The sequence below is a fragment of the Rhizopus delemar genome, genomic scaffold (assembly GCF_000149305.1).
Source record: "Rhizopus delemar RA 99-880 supercont3.1 genomic scaffold, whole genome shotgun sequence".
Lineage (NCBI taxonomy): Eukaryota > Fungi > Mucoromycota > Mucoromycetes > Mucorales > Rhizopodaceae > Rhizopus > Rhizopus delemar.
The window spans coordinates 957,724-973,434 of NW_027137827.1; the positions used below are offsets into that span (position 1 = coordinate 957,724).

Here is a 15,711-nt window from a genome sequence, read left to right on the forward strand (position 1 = left end):
AGAGTATAACTTAAAGTGTCAAGTTCAAAAGCCATGTTTTTTATTATTTTCTTTTAAATAAGGAAAAGGCTGCATTAAAGGGAAAAAAAAGGGTGATCCTGAGTTTGATTTTAAACTACAAATAAGGCGGAGTGTATTTTATTCTACAAAGGGTGGATGTTTTTGAATTAAATGGTAAACAAATATATGTTATAGAAGGGTGAAAAGGCATTATAAGTGTATCAATATATACATGGATTGTAATTTCAAATAAGAGAATGCTGTGTAGTAATTGAGTAATGACATATTAGGTTGCTATATAGTCTTCGATTTTTATGTATTCACTCTGTTCGTATTCAGAAATGGCAGAAGAATCAGTGTATAAATCAAACATGCTTGAACAGTCTTTGATCAAGATATCATTCAATTCTAATTGTTCGTTTTTGTGTGATGAAATATTGGATTCATTGCTGCTGATACTATTACTACTATTGCTACTGATGCTCAAACGACAAGAACCATTACCGCCAGCGGAAGGCCCAAGAATAGACTGTGCTTCAAAAGCCAATCCATTTGCACAAGAAGCAGCTGTAAAGCCAGGTAACATAAGATCATTAAGTGAAATAGTCTTTACGTAGCTGCAATTTCCATCGCCAGCAACAGTAGGTGAAATACAATCGTCTAAAGAATCAGCAGAGCCGCTGTGCTGTGATTCGTTTTCATCATCATTATCATCGTTTAACTTGAGACGAGCTATTTTATGGTTTGATTTTCTGGAAATAAGTGAGTCTGTCGTCAAATCCAGTGTCCCACGATTCAGGTTATTACTATGTGTATTTAGCTCTGGCATAAATTTGTTACGATATACATTCAGCACGCGTTGAAGTAAGCTTTTGCGATTTGCCAGTTGTTTTGGATTCAACCATGCTAGTTTCCATGCCAGTTCATTACATCTAACTTCCTCTAACTGTTGTTGTGAAGCAAAAGGGGAGGTTTGGCTGATTCCCATAGCTCGAGGGTAAATACAATTTGCTTTACGGAATTCCATATCAATTGAATCAAGAGAAACTGAGTCAACATTAATACGAATTCTACATTTAGAACGACCAAAACCATCATCAATAGATACTGTCTTTGGTAAACTGCATTCTATTTTCTTGCTCGTGCAGTTCTGTTCCTCATCCTCAGGTTCCTCACAATCACTCTGCTTTCGCTTACGAAGTGTACCTTTTAATAACTTTTCTTGTCTTGCCACACGACGAGAACGCATGCTGGGATATCTGTTACGGTATGAATCAACTGCACGCTGAATCAGGCCACGTTTACCAGCAATTTCTGAGGCATTGAGATAAGATAGCTTCCAACCTAATGTATTGCATTCAGTTTCATATGTCCATCGATTTCCTTTGTATTCTTCACGAGGAAGGTTTGCACGAGGATATACCTAAAATAGTTACAAAAAAGAAGAAGAAAGAAACTAATAAAAGACTTACACAATTCTCATCTTTAAATGATTCATCCAATTGATTAAGATCAACTTGCTCAATGTCTGTACGGATACAATAACGGCGAAGAACTCTATGATGAGAATAAACAAAGCTAACCCATTCAATGCCATCGCGCATTTCAGTACGTAATTCATGGTTTGTAACTGTCGCAGATGAGCATGGAGTTGAGATACTGCTATTTGTATCATCCGTGGTAGTATCGATGGTATCAGTAGTGGAGGTGATTGATGGTGTACTTTGTGAAGGGCTCTTATCGGAAGCGGTTCCGGTTGCTGCAGGAGATTGTGGCTTAGGTGACTTTAATTTGGTTGATTGTGCTGCAGAAGATATGGTGTCAGTTAAAGCTTTTGCTATCTGCGCTGCGATCAGAGCCCAATCATGCTGTAACAACATGGGATTGGCGGTGGTTGTAGCTGCAGGTACTGGCGTAGCTATTGAAATAAATCGCGGTAAAAAACAAAAATTTTATGAGTCATAATCCTTTTTTTACCAGTTTGCTTTGAAAAGAATTGCTTCTTTGTTTTTATCTTGCTTATAGTCTTTTCAATTTTCTCAAGCTGTGTAGCAGTCAATGCTTCAAGTAGTGTTTCCGATTTTTCGGTTGGATAAAGTAAATCATTGACGCACAGCTGTAAGTGAAGATTCTCATTGCTAGGTGAAGGCGCTTCCAACATACTTAAGCTATCTGACATCCAGTCAATATATAAAAGAGTTCTAAATTAAATGAAATGACAAAAAAGAAACACAAAAATTAATAAATAGATTCAAATAAGAGAAAAGAGGGAAAGAAAAGGCAATTGGGTTTGCAGCACATCAAAATATTTTATTGTAAGTGGAGATGGAATTTGTTTTATATGGTTTAAATTCCCGAGACAATAGAAATAGGAAAATTATGTGAAAAGAAAAAGGAAAACTACAATTGTTTTACTCTACTTTCATTCTTTCTGATTTTTACTAATTTTTACCTGTGCTGTTTATGTGTAGGTCTTCAAATGTTAATATTTTTGACATTTGTAAAGTTTGATGCTAGGTTACACTAAATAGATGTCAGTTTTTAAGGTTCAAAAGATTGGCGTAGTCAAACATATAATTGATCATTGGATTGCTTAATATTTGATACAAAGAATACTTTTAAGTTTATTGAGTCATAGCCTATCGGAAGCGTTGTTCGAACAGATTCGTCTCGTTTTTCTGAGTCAGTAAAATAAGGGTAAAAGGTTATGAAGGTCTGGTGTAACATTTACTGTATAGTAAAAGGGTCACCACAAAGGAGAACTTACTTTTAACTGCTCCTTTAGTTTATACAAAAAGTCAACCACAGCTTTTTTTGTGGAAATTGCAGTTTTCTAAAGACAATTAGAAATTAGTCAATTCCCACGCAGCACTTAGCTGAATCGAAACAGAGGAACAGTCTATAAACGGCAATAAGAGTTAATAGCCAATTATTATTCTGTTAAAATCATAGAAAGAAAGCATTTAGATGCGTAGTTTATTCAATACAAAAAAGATAAATACACAGTAAGCTTTAAAAATGTAAGCTGAAATTTTTCTCAGATTTAGTTACAAGAATGGCCTACAACTTGCTTGTTGTACAAATGCTGTTAAATTCGGGGACTTCTTTATTTACTAACGTTACTGAAATCATTTGGGATCCAAGCAGCAGAATCAGAAGTAATGTGAATTTCCGGCAAAAGCACTGGAGGCAATGGTGGTAGCGGAGGAAGAGGCGGTAATGTTACAAAAGGATTGTGACAGGCCGTAGATTCATTTTCTTTAGAAATGCGTTTGCTAGTATGATAAAAGGGAATGAGATATGTGATATGAGTGGTTTTGACCTACTGTAGATTATTTTTATTATAGAAATATACAAAAAGAACACCCCTAAAACAACTATTTTTACAACAGTATTTGTTGATAGCAGCAAATGGTGTAATATGCAAAGTATTTACAAAAGAAGCCCTCAAAAGCAAAATAGCTAATGCCAATATAAAGAAATCATGCTCTGCACACAGCATTGTTTACTGTTTAAATTTCCCCAAAAAAAAAAAAAAAAAAAAAAAAAAAAAAAGAGTTATTTATCAAGACTAAATACCAAGACTAAATTGCAACTGATAAATAACTTTTTTCATTGTCATATAAAAGGATGGTACCAAAACTACAAGCATTATGAGGCTATCTTAGAACTGTGTAATAGCGTAAATATCAACTACGTACTATACCTATTAAAATTATCAAGGAAGGTTAATTGGGATTTACAAGCTTTCAACTACCCAAGATTTTAGTTAGTTATTGTGGTAGACTACAATGATAGAATTTATTGATATATTGAACTCAAATTTTCAAAGTCTGAGTCTGCGTCTCTTTTGGAACAGCTTATCCTTACCAAAAGCTATTCGTGTTAGTCATGATTTAATTTAATTGATTTATTTCATTCTTTGTAATAGAATTTTATGCATTTCTTGATTGACTTAACAAGATGCAATACAATACTTAGAATAAGAAATTTGAAATGAACTTTGCAAGTTAATGGGTTTATATGCATGAGTCTTGTCACAAGGAGTTGTGAAATTAAATGAATATTTTTAAAAGAATGTTAGAAGGTATTTATTTTTAAAGGCATTTAAGAAATATTCTTCAAGCAGTGTAAGACATGTGTCTTTAATTAGGAGGCGTGGGAGGCGTGGGAGGTGTGGGAGGTGTTGAAGGAAATGTTCGGAAATCATCAAAGCAACCAAAGCGATCAAAACATCCACCGTCAAAGCACCCATCCGAGCGACGAGAAAGATGCTCCAAAGTAGGATGATATGCTTGTACGTAGTGGCCAGTATTAAAAGGATATATAGCTTCGGATTCAAAAAGTGATTGTTTGGAATTACAACTATCAGAGTCCTTATGAGAAGAAGCAAAGACTTGAATGCTGAATACAGAGAGAAGAAAAAGAGCTGTAAAAAATTTAACTTGCATTTTGATATTAATTGAAAAAGCAGAAGTATGATTATTTGCTGTGCTATTTATAAGCAAATAAAATGCTTGTTTATCACTTAGTATTAAAAAAAATAGTAATAAAATGGCTTATAAATGATATAAAGGGATTTTATTGTCTATTTATCATGTAGTGTGAGAATATCTTAGGCACAAATTCAAAAATCAATCTAATACTAAAAAAAAAACTAACCAATAGTTCATGTAAAGAGATTCAAGGTCATTGTCCTAACAAACTCCTTTTTCAAACGATATTGAGAAGCATAAAATAAAGAATGTATGTACAGTGTATGGCTGCCTTGTAAGTGTGTACAAATGAAGTAATAAATATCGTTTCTAATTCATAGCAACACTTTCGTTGACAATGCTATCCATACTTTAGGTTGTTCATTTTGGCCAGCGATGACTACAGACCTGCCATATAAAGTTTTGTTGTACCTTTCTAGGTGCTTTGCTTTCAGTTCGAATGAAATGATATCTCTACGAATTTTTCCCAACCTGCTTCTACCTCAAACTGATGCCTGGGAAAGAACAACTCAAAGGCAGCCTTTTCTTGCTCCCAACATTGTCCTTTCACAAGCCTCAAAGATTCCATTCTTATTCTTCTAAAAACGAATCAATGCAGATTCTTTGGCGTGATCTCGGTGACTTTGGTAGACACTACTTTGTGCAGAATTTGCAGTTTTTTCTTTATATTATACATATGGACTTAACTTTTTTTTTGAAATGCAGTTGTATATTAGTACAATACCTATATTTTTATTCAATTCGTCTCCACCTTTCCGGACAACGTATTGTTTGAAAAATACATTGAATTAAAAATAATGCATTTATAATCAGATACATTTTTTCCTTTTGACTATTTGATGGTCCTTCAGCACACATTTTTTCAATGGTTGGCACATTTCAGTTCAACGCTATGACTTTTTTTCCCTAAAATTATCTTGTACACTCCCTGATTAGTTCTTATTCTGTTAATCCGAAGCTCACCATTGTTATACACGTGACTTCATTTACTACAAAAAAAAATCTTATGCATTCTGATATCCGACGTTTTTTTTTTTAAAAATTTTATATAAAGAAATGTAAGAATCACCAGCCCTCTGTTAATCTGTTTAAAGCAAACTAACTGAATAGGGCGTTAAGACATTCTTTCCTTCTTAACCTGGGTTGACACTCAAACAAGCTCATAAGGAAAAACTCGCGAGTAACACTACAAGTTGTAGGGTAATCGCCGCACAGAGATTACCCGGTCCAAAGAAATATCCCTCTTGCTGGCTTTTGGCTCAGATAAGTCTTCTCCGATTATAAAGTACAAGTTGTGGTTAGTTAATCAAAGACACCGTTTCTATATTGTGTCTTTTCTTTTCGAATAAGCTTTTGTAGATCTTGAAAAATACAGGCAATTTTTTTGTGTAATCATCAATATGGTCACCTATTATTTCTTTTCCAAAAATGTTTGTTGAATGTAATGGCAACCTATCTCGGTTTTCTACATATAAATTGCCAGGTACTGAAAACTAAGTGGTAAAAATGGCCCTTTTTTTTTGCATATTAAGCTTGTGCTTATTTTGAAATGTGTTACAATTAATACTTTATTACATAATGCTTTTTTGTGTTGTCCTGTTAAGTTAAATTGCCCAACTTGTTACAACATCAAGTTCCTCATCACTAATAAACGGTTGATCGATAGATTTTATCATGGTTTCACCACACAATACACATTCACTTGCCACGATATCATCAAATTCTTCTCGTAGCTGGTCAATCTTCCCCATAACTAGATCACGATCATCCTTATGATCTGCTATAGCTGCATCTGTTGAAAAAATCATATTTTTTGCAGTATTCATCAAAGACACAGTTGGTCCTGCTGGTGATCGGCTGGTTGGATTAGCTTCCTTGGCAATATAATCCTGAATTGCCTTTAAGCGTTTTATGTGTCTTGCTGGTAATACTTTGTACATCTAATGTCCTCATTATTTAGATTGCTTTGATTTACATGCATTATTGTTACCTTATCTGTTAAACAATCTGCATGGAATCCATGTTGGCAAGGAAATATATAAAATACACGATTGTATAGTATAAAATTACAAATGTAGCATCGTTCTACGGGATTGACTAAAGCAAATCTAGTATTAAGAAAGTGTCAAAGAAGATAAAAAACACGATAATTTTACAAAAGCTAACCTGCTTTTCAGCTCTCTGATGTCTAAACGAATGCTGTCACCTGTCTTGGTCGCTTCATCCATTTCCGTTTTAATTTCATCAATTGTATCGTTATACTTTTCTAAAGCTTCACATATCTCTTGCTAAAAAAAGCTTTTCTATTACAAACAATGCTTTTATCAAATGATATTAGCTTTTACCTTAAAGTCATCAATCAAGACAAAGTCAGGAAAGAACGGTAAGATATCTTCTATCTTTAATAGATTACTTTGCTTTAAAAACTCGAGAGCAGATTTGATATCTTTGTTTTCTTGGACTATATGCTTTGCAATATTTAGCCATAATTTTTTACGTAACAAATCATCATCTTCTGGCTTATCCGCATTAATCCTTGCAAGTTCCAAGTCATTGTTCTGCATGTAACAATTTAGATAACAGAAAATATAGTATTTTGAGTATCCTTACCTTGAGTGCCAAGTTAACAGCCTCTTCATATAAACCCATTTGACTATAAATATGAACACAGCTTTGAGTCCTGCCATTCTGTGTACACAATCTTAATGCGTAGTCCAGATCATAATGCATTTCTGATCCCTAATTGAATGTATTGTTGAGTAAAATAGAATTCAGCTCTTTGCCTGATTCATACTTCATTTTTCAAAAAAGCCAATAGTACTGTTTCGTCTGCTGTTTTTTGTGTTGCATAAAGAGTAAGCAGAAAGTTATGAATTGCAGGATCTGTGTTGTTTAAGGTGGTGACAACATGCGAGAGGTATCGAATGGCTTGATTCTGAATAAAAAGAATTAGCACAAAAAGAAGGATAAGCCTGTCTAAAAAGACAAATTAATAACAAAAAGTGCTGTACCTACTTGTGCAGACTTCTCGCTCGATTTTTTATGATCATATCTTAAAAGAGCAGGAATGAGTTGTCTTGGATTAAGGTTATTTTGTCGCATCCATACATTTACTGTCTCATATGGCTCATTCTCCATCAGAACTGGCGAAAATTTATAGAATACGTCTGGATCCGCCTTAGAATAATGTAAGTAATCTTTCTCTCTTTTGCTTATTGATATATATATATAATTGCTTACCTCTTTACTCAAAACATTCAAGGCCTTTGTCCAGTTCTTTTCTGTGATCCAATGACCAATTACTTTATCATAGTCTCCAATAAGTGAAGCAAAAAATAAGTATTCATCTGTACGGCCTTGGGTGGTCATCAGATGGTAAGTGGTTGGTCTATGTAAATGTCCATTGTATGTCTCCAAAAAACTCTTAAACTCGTCACTTATATCCTCCAATTGCTCCAGAAAAAATTCTCTGGTGTTAGGTTCTAGATTGGCAGGCTCATTGGGTGGAGGTGAGCAGTGAGCAGATGAAGCCAAATCTTCAAGATCATTCAATTTCGACAAATATAATTCTACAAGCCATGTAGCAACCATTGTTTTTTGTGATTGATCCTATATATCAAATGTTGAATGAAATTTGTACATTAACACAGCTCAATTGCAATATGTACATTTTTACGTAAACGAGTCAGCTTGTTTGTTAAATAAACTCGTAAGGCATCCACTTCATCCTTTTCTACAAACATCAATGCTACTTCTTCAAAAGGTACAGTACTGTTTGCAAATATCTCGGCACTCATCTTGTAACGTCTTTGTCCAAAATAATCTCTAGCTTGTGCAGTAAATACCTTGTCTTTCTGTGCAGGATCTTTACAGTAGCGTAGAGCAGAATTGTATCTCTTTTTCTCCAAATACAGTTTCCATACATCTCTTTCCTCATTGTTGATAGTAAGCTCATACATAGCAAGCGTCGTATAAATCCAAAAAGTCTTTTTGATATCGTCCACAGTCATTCCAACGACACGTTCGCCGTGCCCCTATAGACAGTTTGAATTGGTTTAACAAACATCTTTTTTGGACGTCACTTACAATGGGTATCATTTCTTCATAAACAATTTGATCATTCAACTGGCATATAGCTCTAACTCTGTTCTTATAAAGCAATACAAAATGAAATTCTGTCAATGCAACAGAAATGGGAATCTCTACAACAAGTTTTCCCGATTCATCATCAGAGGGTGTAGCTGGATATCTAAAAATACTTTTATTAAGTAATATAATTCATTTGAGGTATGTTTGACTGAAACTTACTGCAATAGCTGCACAACATCAATCACACTGTCACCTACATTCTGTGAACCAAAGACGAGTGATCCATGGTAGATTCCAGGTCCAGTTAACCAAGCAAAAGCCTCTGCAATACCTTGCTGTTGCAATTCATGGAATCGGTTAAAAAAGTGAAGCTCACTGTGAGGTAATTCACCCGGTAGCTCTTGGTATCCAGGATTAATATCATATTTTGAAAATAAGTTTTCAAACATGGCGCGTTCTCCGCGATCTTCAATGATATCACCATTTCCGATTGAAGGCAATCCACTGGTGCTACTGGTATTGCTACTGCTAGGACCTACAAAACCAATGAATTGATAAATTCTAGTGGTTGTGGTTGCCATGACAAAATATTTTCGGTTGTTGACAGGAAATTGTTCAAAATAGAGGCCCGTGATGGGCATCGTGGATTCATGTATCGAATAGACCTGTTTAAAGTATTTCTCTTCTTTTTTGAAGTATTCGTCTGTTGGCTCGATGCATGTTTCATATATTAACCCATTCTTTGTTCCAATCAGTATTTCTCGAGTTGAAGGATCTGTTAATGTTGCTTGTTTATTCCAAGCAATGGATGTGATGACAACACCCTACACGAAACCCTAGTGTTTAAAAACCTCACTTTTCATGTTTCAAATAACAACAAACCTTGAGCTTTGGTAGTGGTTTTGTTCTTCTCCATTTCTCATAAAAATAATAATTCTCACCGTGGTCAGTAGTGATAATAAGATGTCTTCCTGTCGGATCAAAGAATATCTTGCTTATTTTGCCGTCACTTTGTTTACGTGTAATTTCGATTTCTACAATAAGCTGATATATATTCCTCTTTTCTTTGCTACTTATATTTGTTTTATGACTTACCTTCTACTTCAAGTGGATTGTCCAAATCAACTTTTAACAAACGAGAAGACTCAAGAGCGACAATAAGTATATTATTTGATACAGCCATATCTATTAACTTTGCTGGCATTTGAAACTGAACATAGTCTAATCCAAAGATAGGCTCTTCTATTTGACCAAACCCAGTAGATACGTAGCCTGTTTCAAGCTTTATTTTGGCGTTGTTAATTACGTGTGTCTGAGTCTACTGCTTTAATTTACATACTCTAACACTTTCAAGGCCATCAAAACCATTGCTAGAAATGAAGGCATCAGCACCAAATTGAATAGTTTGAGTGCCATGCGCAGCTTCTGAGGATTCCATATAGTCATCCAAAAGAGACATTTTTACTTAACAAAAGAAGGACAGCTGAAACAAAAAAAAAAAAAAAAAAAAAAAAAAAAGGCAAACACTTCATCATTGCTGAGAAAGGAAATTAGTGTAACTAAGTTTTATTCTTTTATTGCAGGAACTGAAGCTTTAAGTAAGCTTCTTCCTTATTTACATCCTAACATATCATTCTGGTCTTATTAGCTGCGGTGCTATTGTTATATAAACCAAATAAAGATATATACGTTCCTTTTTTTTTTTTTTTTTTTTTTTCGGGATTGGTTCGCATACTAGAAAAAATTTGGCGGTTAAAGTTCACATGTTTGATTAAAGTTAAAGAAGCACATCCTGTCAGGTTATAAGCAAATTGTTAAAGATAATCTTATGTTTTATAAACAAATACTTTGGAAATTATTTTAGGAAAAGTTCTCTATGAGTTATTAAAAGAACTTTCTTGCAAGCTTTAAACAATAGCCAAACTCATTAAAAATTTTTCTCTATATGATTGCTCTTGAGAATATACTAAAGTTACTCGATAGAATTGAGCTCAACTGAATACGGAAAAAGGTAAGCACATTTATAACAATAACTTATGATTAGCCTATGAATGCATTTAAGGTGATAGAATATTTCAAAATATTGAAAAACTTTAGCTGATTCTAATACTCACCATATCAATATTTCTTTTAAAAACATTTATTTGCATCCATCAAAACTGAAGCTCTGTTTTAAAGCTATAGAGTTGTTCTATGTTTATTGCATTTATAGTGACGACATTTTCAATGAACAAATGGTATAATCTAAAGCTGCTATAAATTAGCATAAAAAACTATTATCATTTTAAGCTTAGTTAATTTAATAAATAAAACATATAGTTATTTTCAACCAATTGAAGGTATTAATTTTTTTTTCTAACCAAAACATGAGCAGTAAACATGCTTTTCTTTTAAGTTAATGATTAATACAATTTGAGCAAAAGGACAAGATGACGGATAGCAAATGCCTTCTTTTACTTGCTTCAAAGGTATTTTTGAGGAAATAGAAGGAGAAAATTGCTTTATTGAATACTTTTCCTTAATCAGTACCAAAATATCTATATTTTGGAATAAGAAAAAAAAATTAAAAAATAAAACAAAATTAAAAAAATACCTGCAACCAAAATCACCACATCCAGGAACGATATATTTATCTTCGTTCAAACCAGCATCTAATTCACCAATAACAATTTTAACTTTAGGATACTTGGCAATAAAACAATCAATGCCTTCAGGGGAGCCAATCAAATTCAAAAAGATAATATGGTCTTCCTTTACATTGTTATCCAATAAAACCTGTACCGCTTGCATTGCAGATCCGCCGGTAGCTATTGAGGACATCTGTGAGTTTCATTTTCTGTTGCATAAATAAAAAAAAAAGGTATTTTTTATTACCAAGCATAGGGTCCAATAAAAGAACATATCGAGAAGCAATATCCTTAGGAAGTTTTGAATAGTAAAGCTTAAATCTCATTATATTAGAAAACCAATTCCATTAAAATATTTTCTAATTATTCCTTAATACCTTGGGTTCATGGGTTTCTTCATCGCGTTGAATCAAGATTTTTCCAATTCTGACACTTCTGTATACATGAAAAATAACAAAGTCATTACAGCTCTCTTTCTTTCTTCCTTTTGTCCTATCCAACAAACCTGCAACACTCTCTTAAACCTTGTTCCATTGCTTCACCAGCTCGCATGATAGAAACCCCCCAAATTCGGCCTTTAAAAACAAAACCCTTGGATTTAATTCCAGGTGGGGGTTTGAAAGATTTTCTAACAACGGGGAAAAGGGTTAATCCCAAATTTTTCCAAAGTTAAAAAAGCTTTTAAAAAAAAAGGGGTTTGGACCAACCTTTTTTTTCAAGAAGGCGAATAATTCGGTCCGCCTAAAAAATAAAGTTTGCCCGAGGAGGGTTTTTTTCCCGAATGATTGTCCTTAGCCCTTTTAGCTGAGAGTTTTGTGGAAGTAATTTGACTTGTTCAGGTAATTTGGAGCTTTTTAAAGTATTTGCCCTTTTGTTCCATAAAGGGGAAAAAAAAAAAAAAAAAAAAAAAAAAAAAAAAAAAAAAAAAAGCAGTTACAGTGGTTGTCCTCTGGTTTTGTCTGGAAGGAAAACAAATCGACCAATAAAGATCAAGTTCCAAATAAAGTCACAGTATTCATTTACAGCATTTTTGTAAATGGAAATATTAAGTACCACCGAAAGGCGTATACATTTATGATATTACATACATGATATTAAAAGGTATAAATAAATGAAGCTAAAGGAATCATAGAGTAATTTATAAAAAAACTAAGCACAAGCTATGGCTAAGCAAGAGTGCTCCGATTGCGCTGCAGTGAAGTGAATGTTTTCTGTGTGGCACAGGCAGCCGCTTCACCAAGCCAGAAGGTGTAGCTGTCACAGACGAGCAACCAGTGACAGCACCAAATAGCTAATATGGTATAGGCAATACCGGCTCAAATATCAGCTTTGAGTTCTGGGATGACGCAGTGATAGGTCACAGAATTCAAGAAGAACAGCCGAAAGCTCAGGCGGGAAGGTGTCAAAAGAAAGCGGTGAGTGATTATATCTCATGCCAAACACGAAACAGGACAGATCCACAAGAAGTATTCATCATTCTCTACGTCACCACATAGAATACAGAATAGGCCGATGGGACCCAACGTGTATGGTTGATGAAGACTCTGGCGAGCGGAAAGAGCGCTGACCAAAAGTGGTGATAGGCTATAGCAGAGTTGTGGGAGTAGTTGGTAGCGCCAAAAGAATCTCAGGGATAGATCACTAAATAGAGTTGTTTTCTTAATCTAACTTAGATTGAAAGGATAACTGAATTTGACTAGTAAAACAAGTGAATTTCGACAGTCGTTTGTGTGTACCAGATTAATATCTTATCAAGGCGCTTATTGTTCAAGTTATATAAATCAAAGATACATGCTTGCTTTTCATGTCTTGTAGATTATAGAGCTTTTGCGGTTGCTTTTCTGTAATAGATACTATTCAATTTAAATGTAATACTTGAGTATGCATTCTGTGTTTGTCTTTAACGTATCTGATTGGAATGTCATCCTATTTACATATTCATAAATGAATTATGTACTTTTATCTTTAATATTAGCCTTGACCACGATATATTCTATACATTTAATGCTCAAGATAAAGAGCAATTGTTTTGAGCTTCTAAAATATGATGAGACGAGTCAACCTTTTTTTGTGAATCTCATGTTATTTTTCGTATGTTTTACTTGTAAATAAAATCTATTTGCTATGAATATAAATAAGCTATCAATAATTTAAAATTTTCTCTTTCTTCCTTCTTTTTCATCATTTTTAGTTAAATGTCGTCAACATTATAGTTTTATTCATAGTAAAGATTGTATTAGTAATTGGACCACAATCATTATATAACACAAAGTACAAATTGTATATGAAAATTAGTTGGATAACATTGAAAGATGTATTGGTTACCTGTTGCCTTGCCATACACTTTTTATATATCAAAAGCCCGGGGCCCTCAATACATCATTCTTTGCTTGAATTGATGCAAAGCATATCTCTTGAAGCTATGTTTAGGCAGTGATCACTCGTACATGCACATGAATATGTACAATCTTCGTAGATAGGAACTTCATATGTAGTACCGCTATCTGATTCAAGAACAATACTGCTATTCCGATCTGAGACAAACAAGGCAAGTTCGGCTGATTGGCAATACAAACACAGTTGACACCAAATACTTGAATATCTTGAACTATTGCTCTCTTGCTTACGCTGGATGCTCAAGGAAGTTTTGGACCGATCATGCACAGGGTTCTGCATGAAAATAATGCTGTTTTAGCTGCCTTCCCTTTTTATACGCACTGAACTTTACATTAGTATGAGGCGACCAACAATAGTAGAAGGAATAGCACGAGTTGCATGATTATCAACAAATTCGGCCTCAATAAAATTAGAATGATTGTCTATAATAACAGTAGGGTCAACCAGTTTTAGAATAAAGTATAGATTAAAAAAAAAGAATATTATTATTAAGATTTAAGTAACTGAAAAAGAAACATTATTTTAAATTCAGTTTTACAGATATTTTTGTATCTCTTCACGAGAGAGATCAAGGAGCCAAGATTCATTTTCATTATCTGTAAGAGAAATAGCATTAGCACCAACACCACCTACAGATGTTTGATAGCAATCAAATCCTTCTTTGTTCAATTTCAACATGACTGTATCAACTATTTCTTGACTAGCATCTTTTTTAAGGGGTTGTTAGTTTATGTAAATCATTTTTAGGCTTATTTTACCAGAAGGAATTAATGACACCGCACATCCTCCTCCACCTGCTCCAGTCAGTTTCGTCTTCAAACCTGATTCGCTCGTGATTGACTTCACTTTCTCTAAACTAGGATGGCTTACACCAATAGCATCCAGCAAGCAATGATTGAGCACCACAAGGTCTCCTAATTCCTGCATCAGCTCCTTCTCTGTAATTTCACCCAAAGCCAACCCCTTGAATGCATCTCGACAACGAACAGAGATACCATCCATGGCATCCAAGATGGGGTTCATGATCTGAGGGTATTTTTCTTTCTTTTGGCCTGCACTAGCAACCAGGGCATTGGTCGATCTGGGCACTTTGGTGTTTGTGAGGAGTAAACGCACCGATTGAAATCCTTCCAGCGTACTGAATCCTTGCCCGCGAACAAAGGTTTTTGCGCCTCCATAGGTGCACACAGCGTTATCGACACCACTGGGATTACCGTGAATGACTTGTTCGGCTCTGAATGCATAGGAATTGATCATATCAAGATACTGATCGCGTTCAGGAGACGTATTGAAATCTGCTGGGATCAACCCACTGAGGATCAGCAAACCTGTAGCCATGACGACAGAGTAGCTTGCAGAACTTCCCAGTCCGGCGCCCACAGGTAAAAAGGAACGTACACAGATGGTGAAACCGTGTTTGATCCGGTGGGTTGCCTTGACTTGCATGGCATTCAAGAGATACAAAAAGGAAAGTAAGGACACCTTTTGAGGCTCGCCTTGTTTCTCATCTATAAAACCGTGCATTTGTTGTTTAAGTGTGCTGGGCATTGAATCAGGGTGAAGGGTATCTTGAAATCCACAGTCAATATATTTAACACAAAAAGAAAACGAACGTATGTGTACCTGAGTTAGGATAGTCAATTCCTAAAGGAAGCTCTTCAAGTTTCCAAGATTTTTCAATATTTAAATCGGGTAAATGCAATCTAACATTGGTGTCATCTCTATATTCAAGATAAAGATAAGAACGAAGACCTAAAGAGGCAGCTACTGCTGTCTTTATAAAGAAAACAAGATGAGATGAAGAGAGAGAAAAAAATACTTTTTATAAAAAAAACCTTTTGATAAACAACAGCGTGTTCACCAAACAAAATAACTTTTCCTGGCGCAGATACGAGTATACGCTGATTGGGTGCGACCATCTTGTTTTTCTTTTATTTGAAAAGAATAAAAAGGAGTTGGTTTAATGCCCGTCAAAATAAAAGGGAAGGATGGCAACAGTGCGCGTAACTTTAAAAATTTTGTGACTTTTCTGAAAATCCCCAATGTAAAATTTTTTGACATCCAAATCCTCTTGTTTTTTTTTTTTTTTTCTTTCTCTCTCT

At 34.5% G+C, this 15,711-nt stretch overlaps 5 protein-coding genes across 5 annotated transcripts; 1 reads left to right on the forward strand and 4 right to left on the reverse strand.

Moving 5' to 3' along the window:
- Nucleotides 1-286: 286 nt before the first annotated feature.
- Nucleotides 287-2,161, reverse strand: RO3G_00390 (uncharacterized protein; the record flags this gene model as incomplete). The annotated part of the gene is made up of 4 exons (XM_067654981.1): nucleotides 287-732; nucleotides 808-1,423; nucleotides 1,473-1,918; nucleotides 1,978-2,161. The coding sequence occupies 4 exons, from the start codon at nucleotides 2,159-2,161 to the stop codon at nucleotides 287-289; spliced, it is 1,692 nt and encodes a 563-aa protein (XP_067511082.1).
- Nucleotides 2,162-3,791: 1,630 nt separating this feature from the next.
- Nucleotides 3,792-4,285, forward strand: RO3G_00391 (uncharacterized protein; the record flags this gene model as incomplete). Its single annotated transcript, XM_067654982.1, has 2 exons — nucleotides 3,792-3,884; nucleotides 4,154-4,285. The coding sequence occupies 2 exons, from the start codon at nucleotides 3,792-3,794 to the stop codon at nucleotides 4,283-4,285; spliced, it is 225 nt and encodes a 74-aa protein (XP_067511083.1).
- Nucleotides 4,286-6,820: 2,535 nt separating this feature from the next.
- RO3G_00392 (uncharacterized protein) lies at nucleotides 6,821-10,044 on the reverse strand (the record flags this gene model as incomplete). Its single annotated transcript, XM_067654983.1, has 11 exons — nucleotides 6,821-7,054; nucleotides 7,107-7,235; nucleotides 7,291-7,431; nucleotides 7,611-7,673; nucleotides 7,737-8,105; nucleotides 8,165-8,530; nucleotides 8,583-8,745; nucleotides 8,805-9,409; nucleotides 9,468-9,619; nucleotides 9,681-9,867; nucleotides 9,925-10,044. 11 exons carry the CDS (start codon nucleotides 10,042-10,044, stop codon nucleotides 6,821-6,823), a joined length of 2,529 nt encoding a protein of 842 aa, XP_067511084.1.
- A 1,059-nt stretch (nucleotides 10,045-11,103) lies between these two features.
- Nucleotides 11,104-11,538, reverse strand: RO3G_00393 (uncharacterized protein; the record flags this gene model as incomplete). Its single annotated transcript, XM_067654984.1, has 3 exons — nucleotides 11,104-11,122; nucleotides 11,179-11,392; nucleotides 11,460-11,538. The coding sequence occupies 3 exons, from the start codon at nucleotides 11,536-11,538 to the stop codon at nucleotides 11,104-11,106; spliced, it is 312 nt and encodes a 103-aa protein (XP_067511085.1).
- A 2,605-nt stretch (nucleotides 11,539-14,143) lies between these two features.
- On the reverse strand, nucleotides 14,144-15,133 carry RO3G_00394 (uncharacterized protein; the record flags this gene model as incomplete). Its single annotated transcript, XM_067654985.1, has 2 exons — nucleotides 14,144-14,238; nucleotides 14,368-15,133. The coding sequence occupies 2 exons, from the start codon at nucleotides 15,131-15,133 to the stop codon at nucleotides 14,144-14,146; spliced, it is 861 nt and encodes a 286-aa protein (XP_067511086.1).
- Between the last annotated feature and the right edge of the window lie 578 nt (nucleotides 15,134-15,711).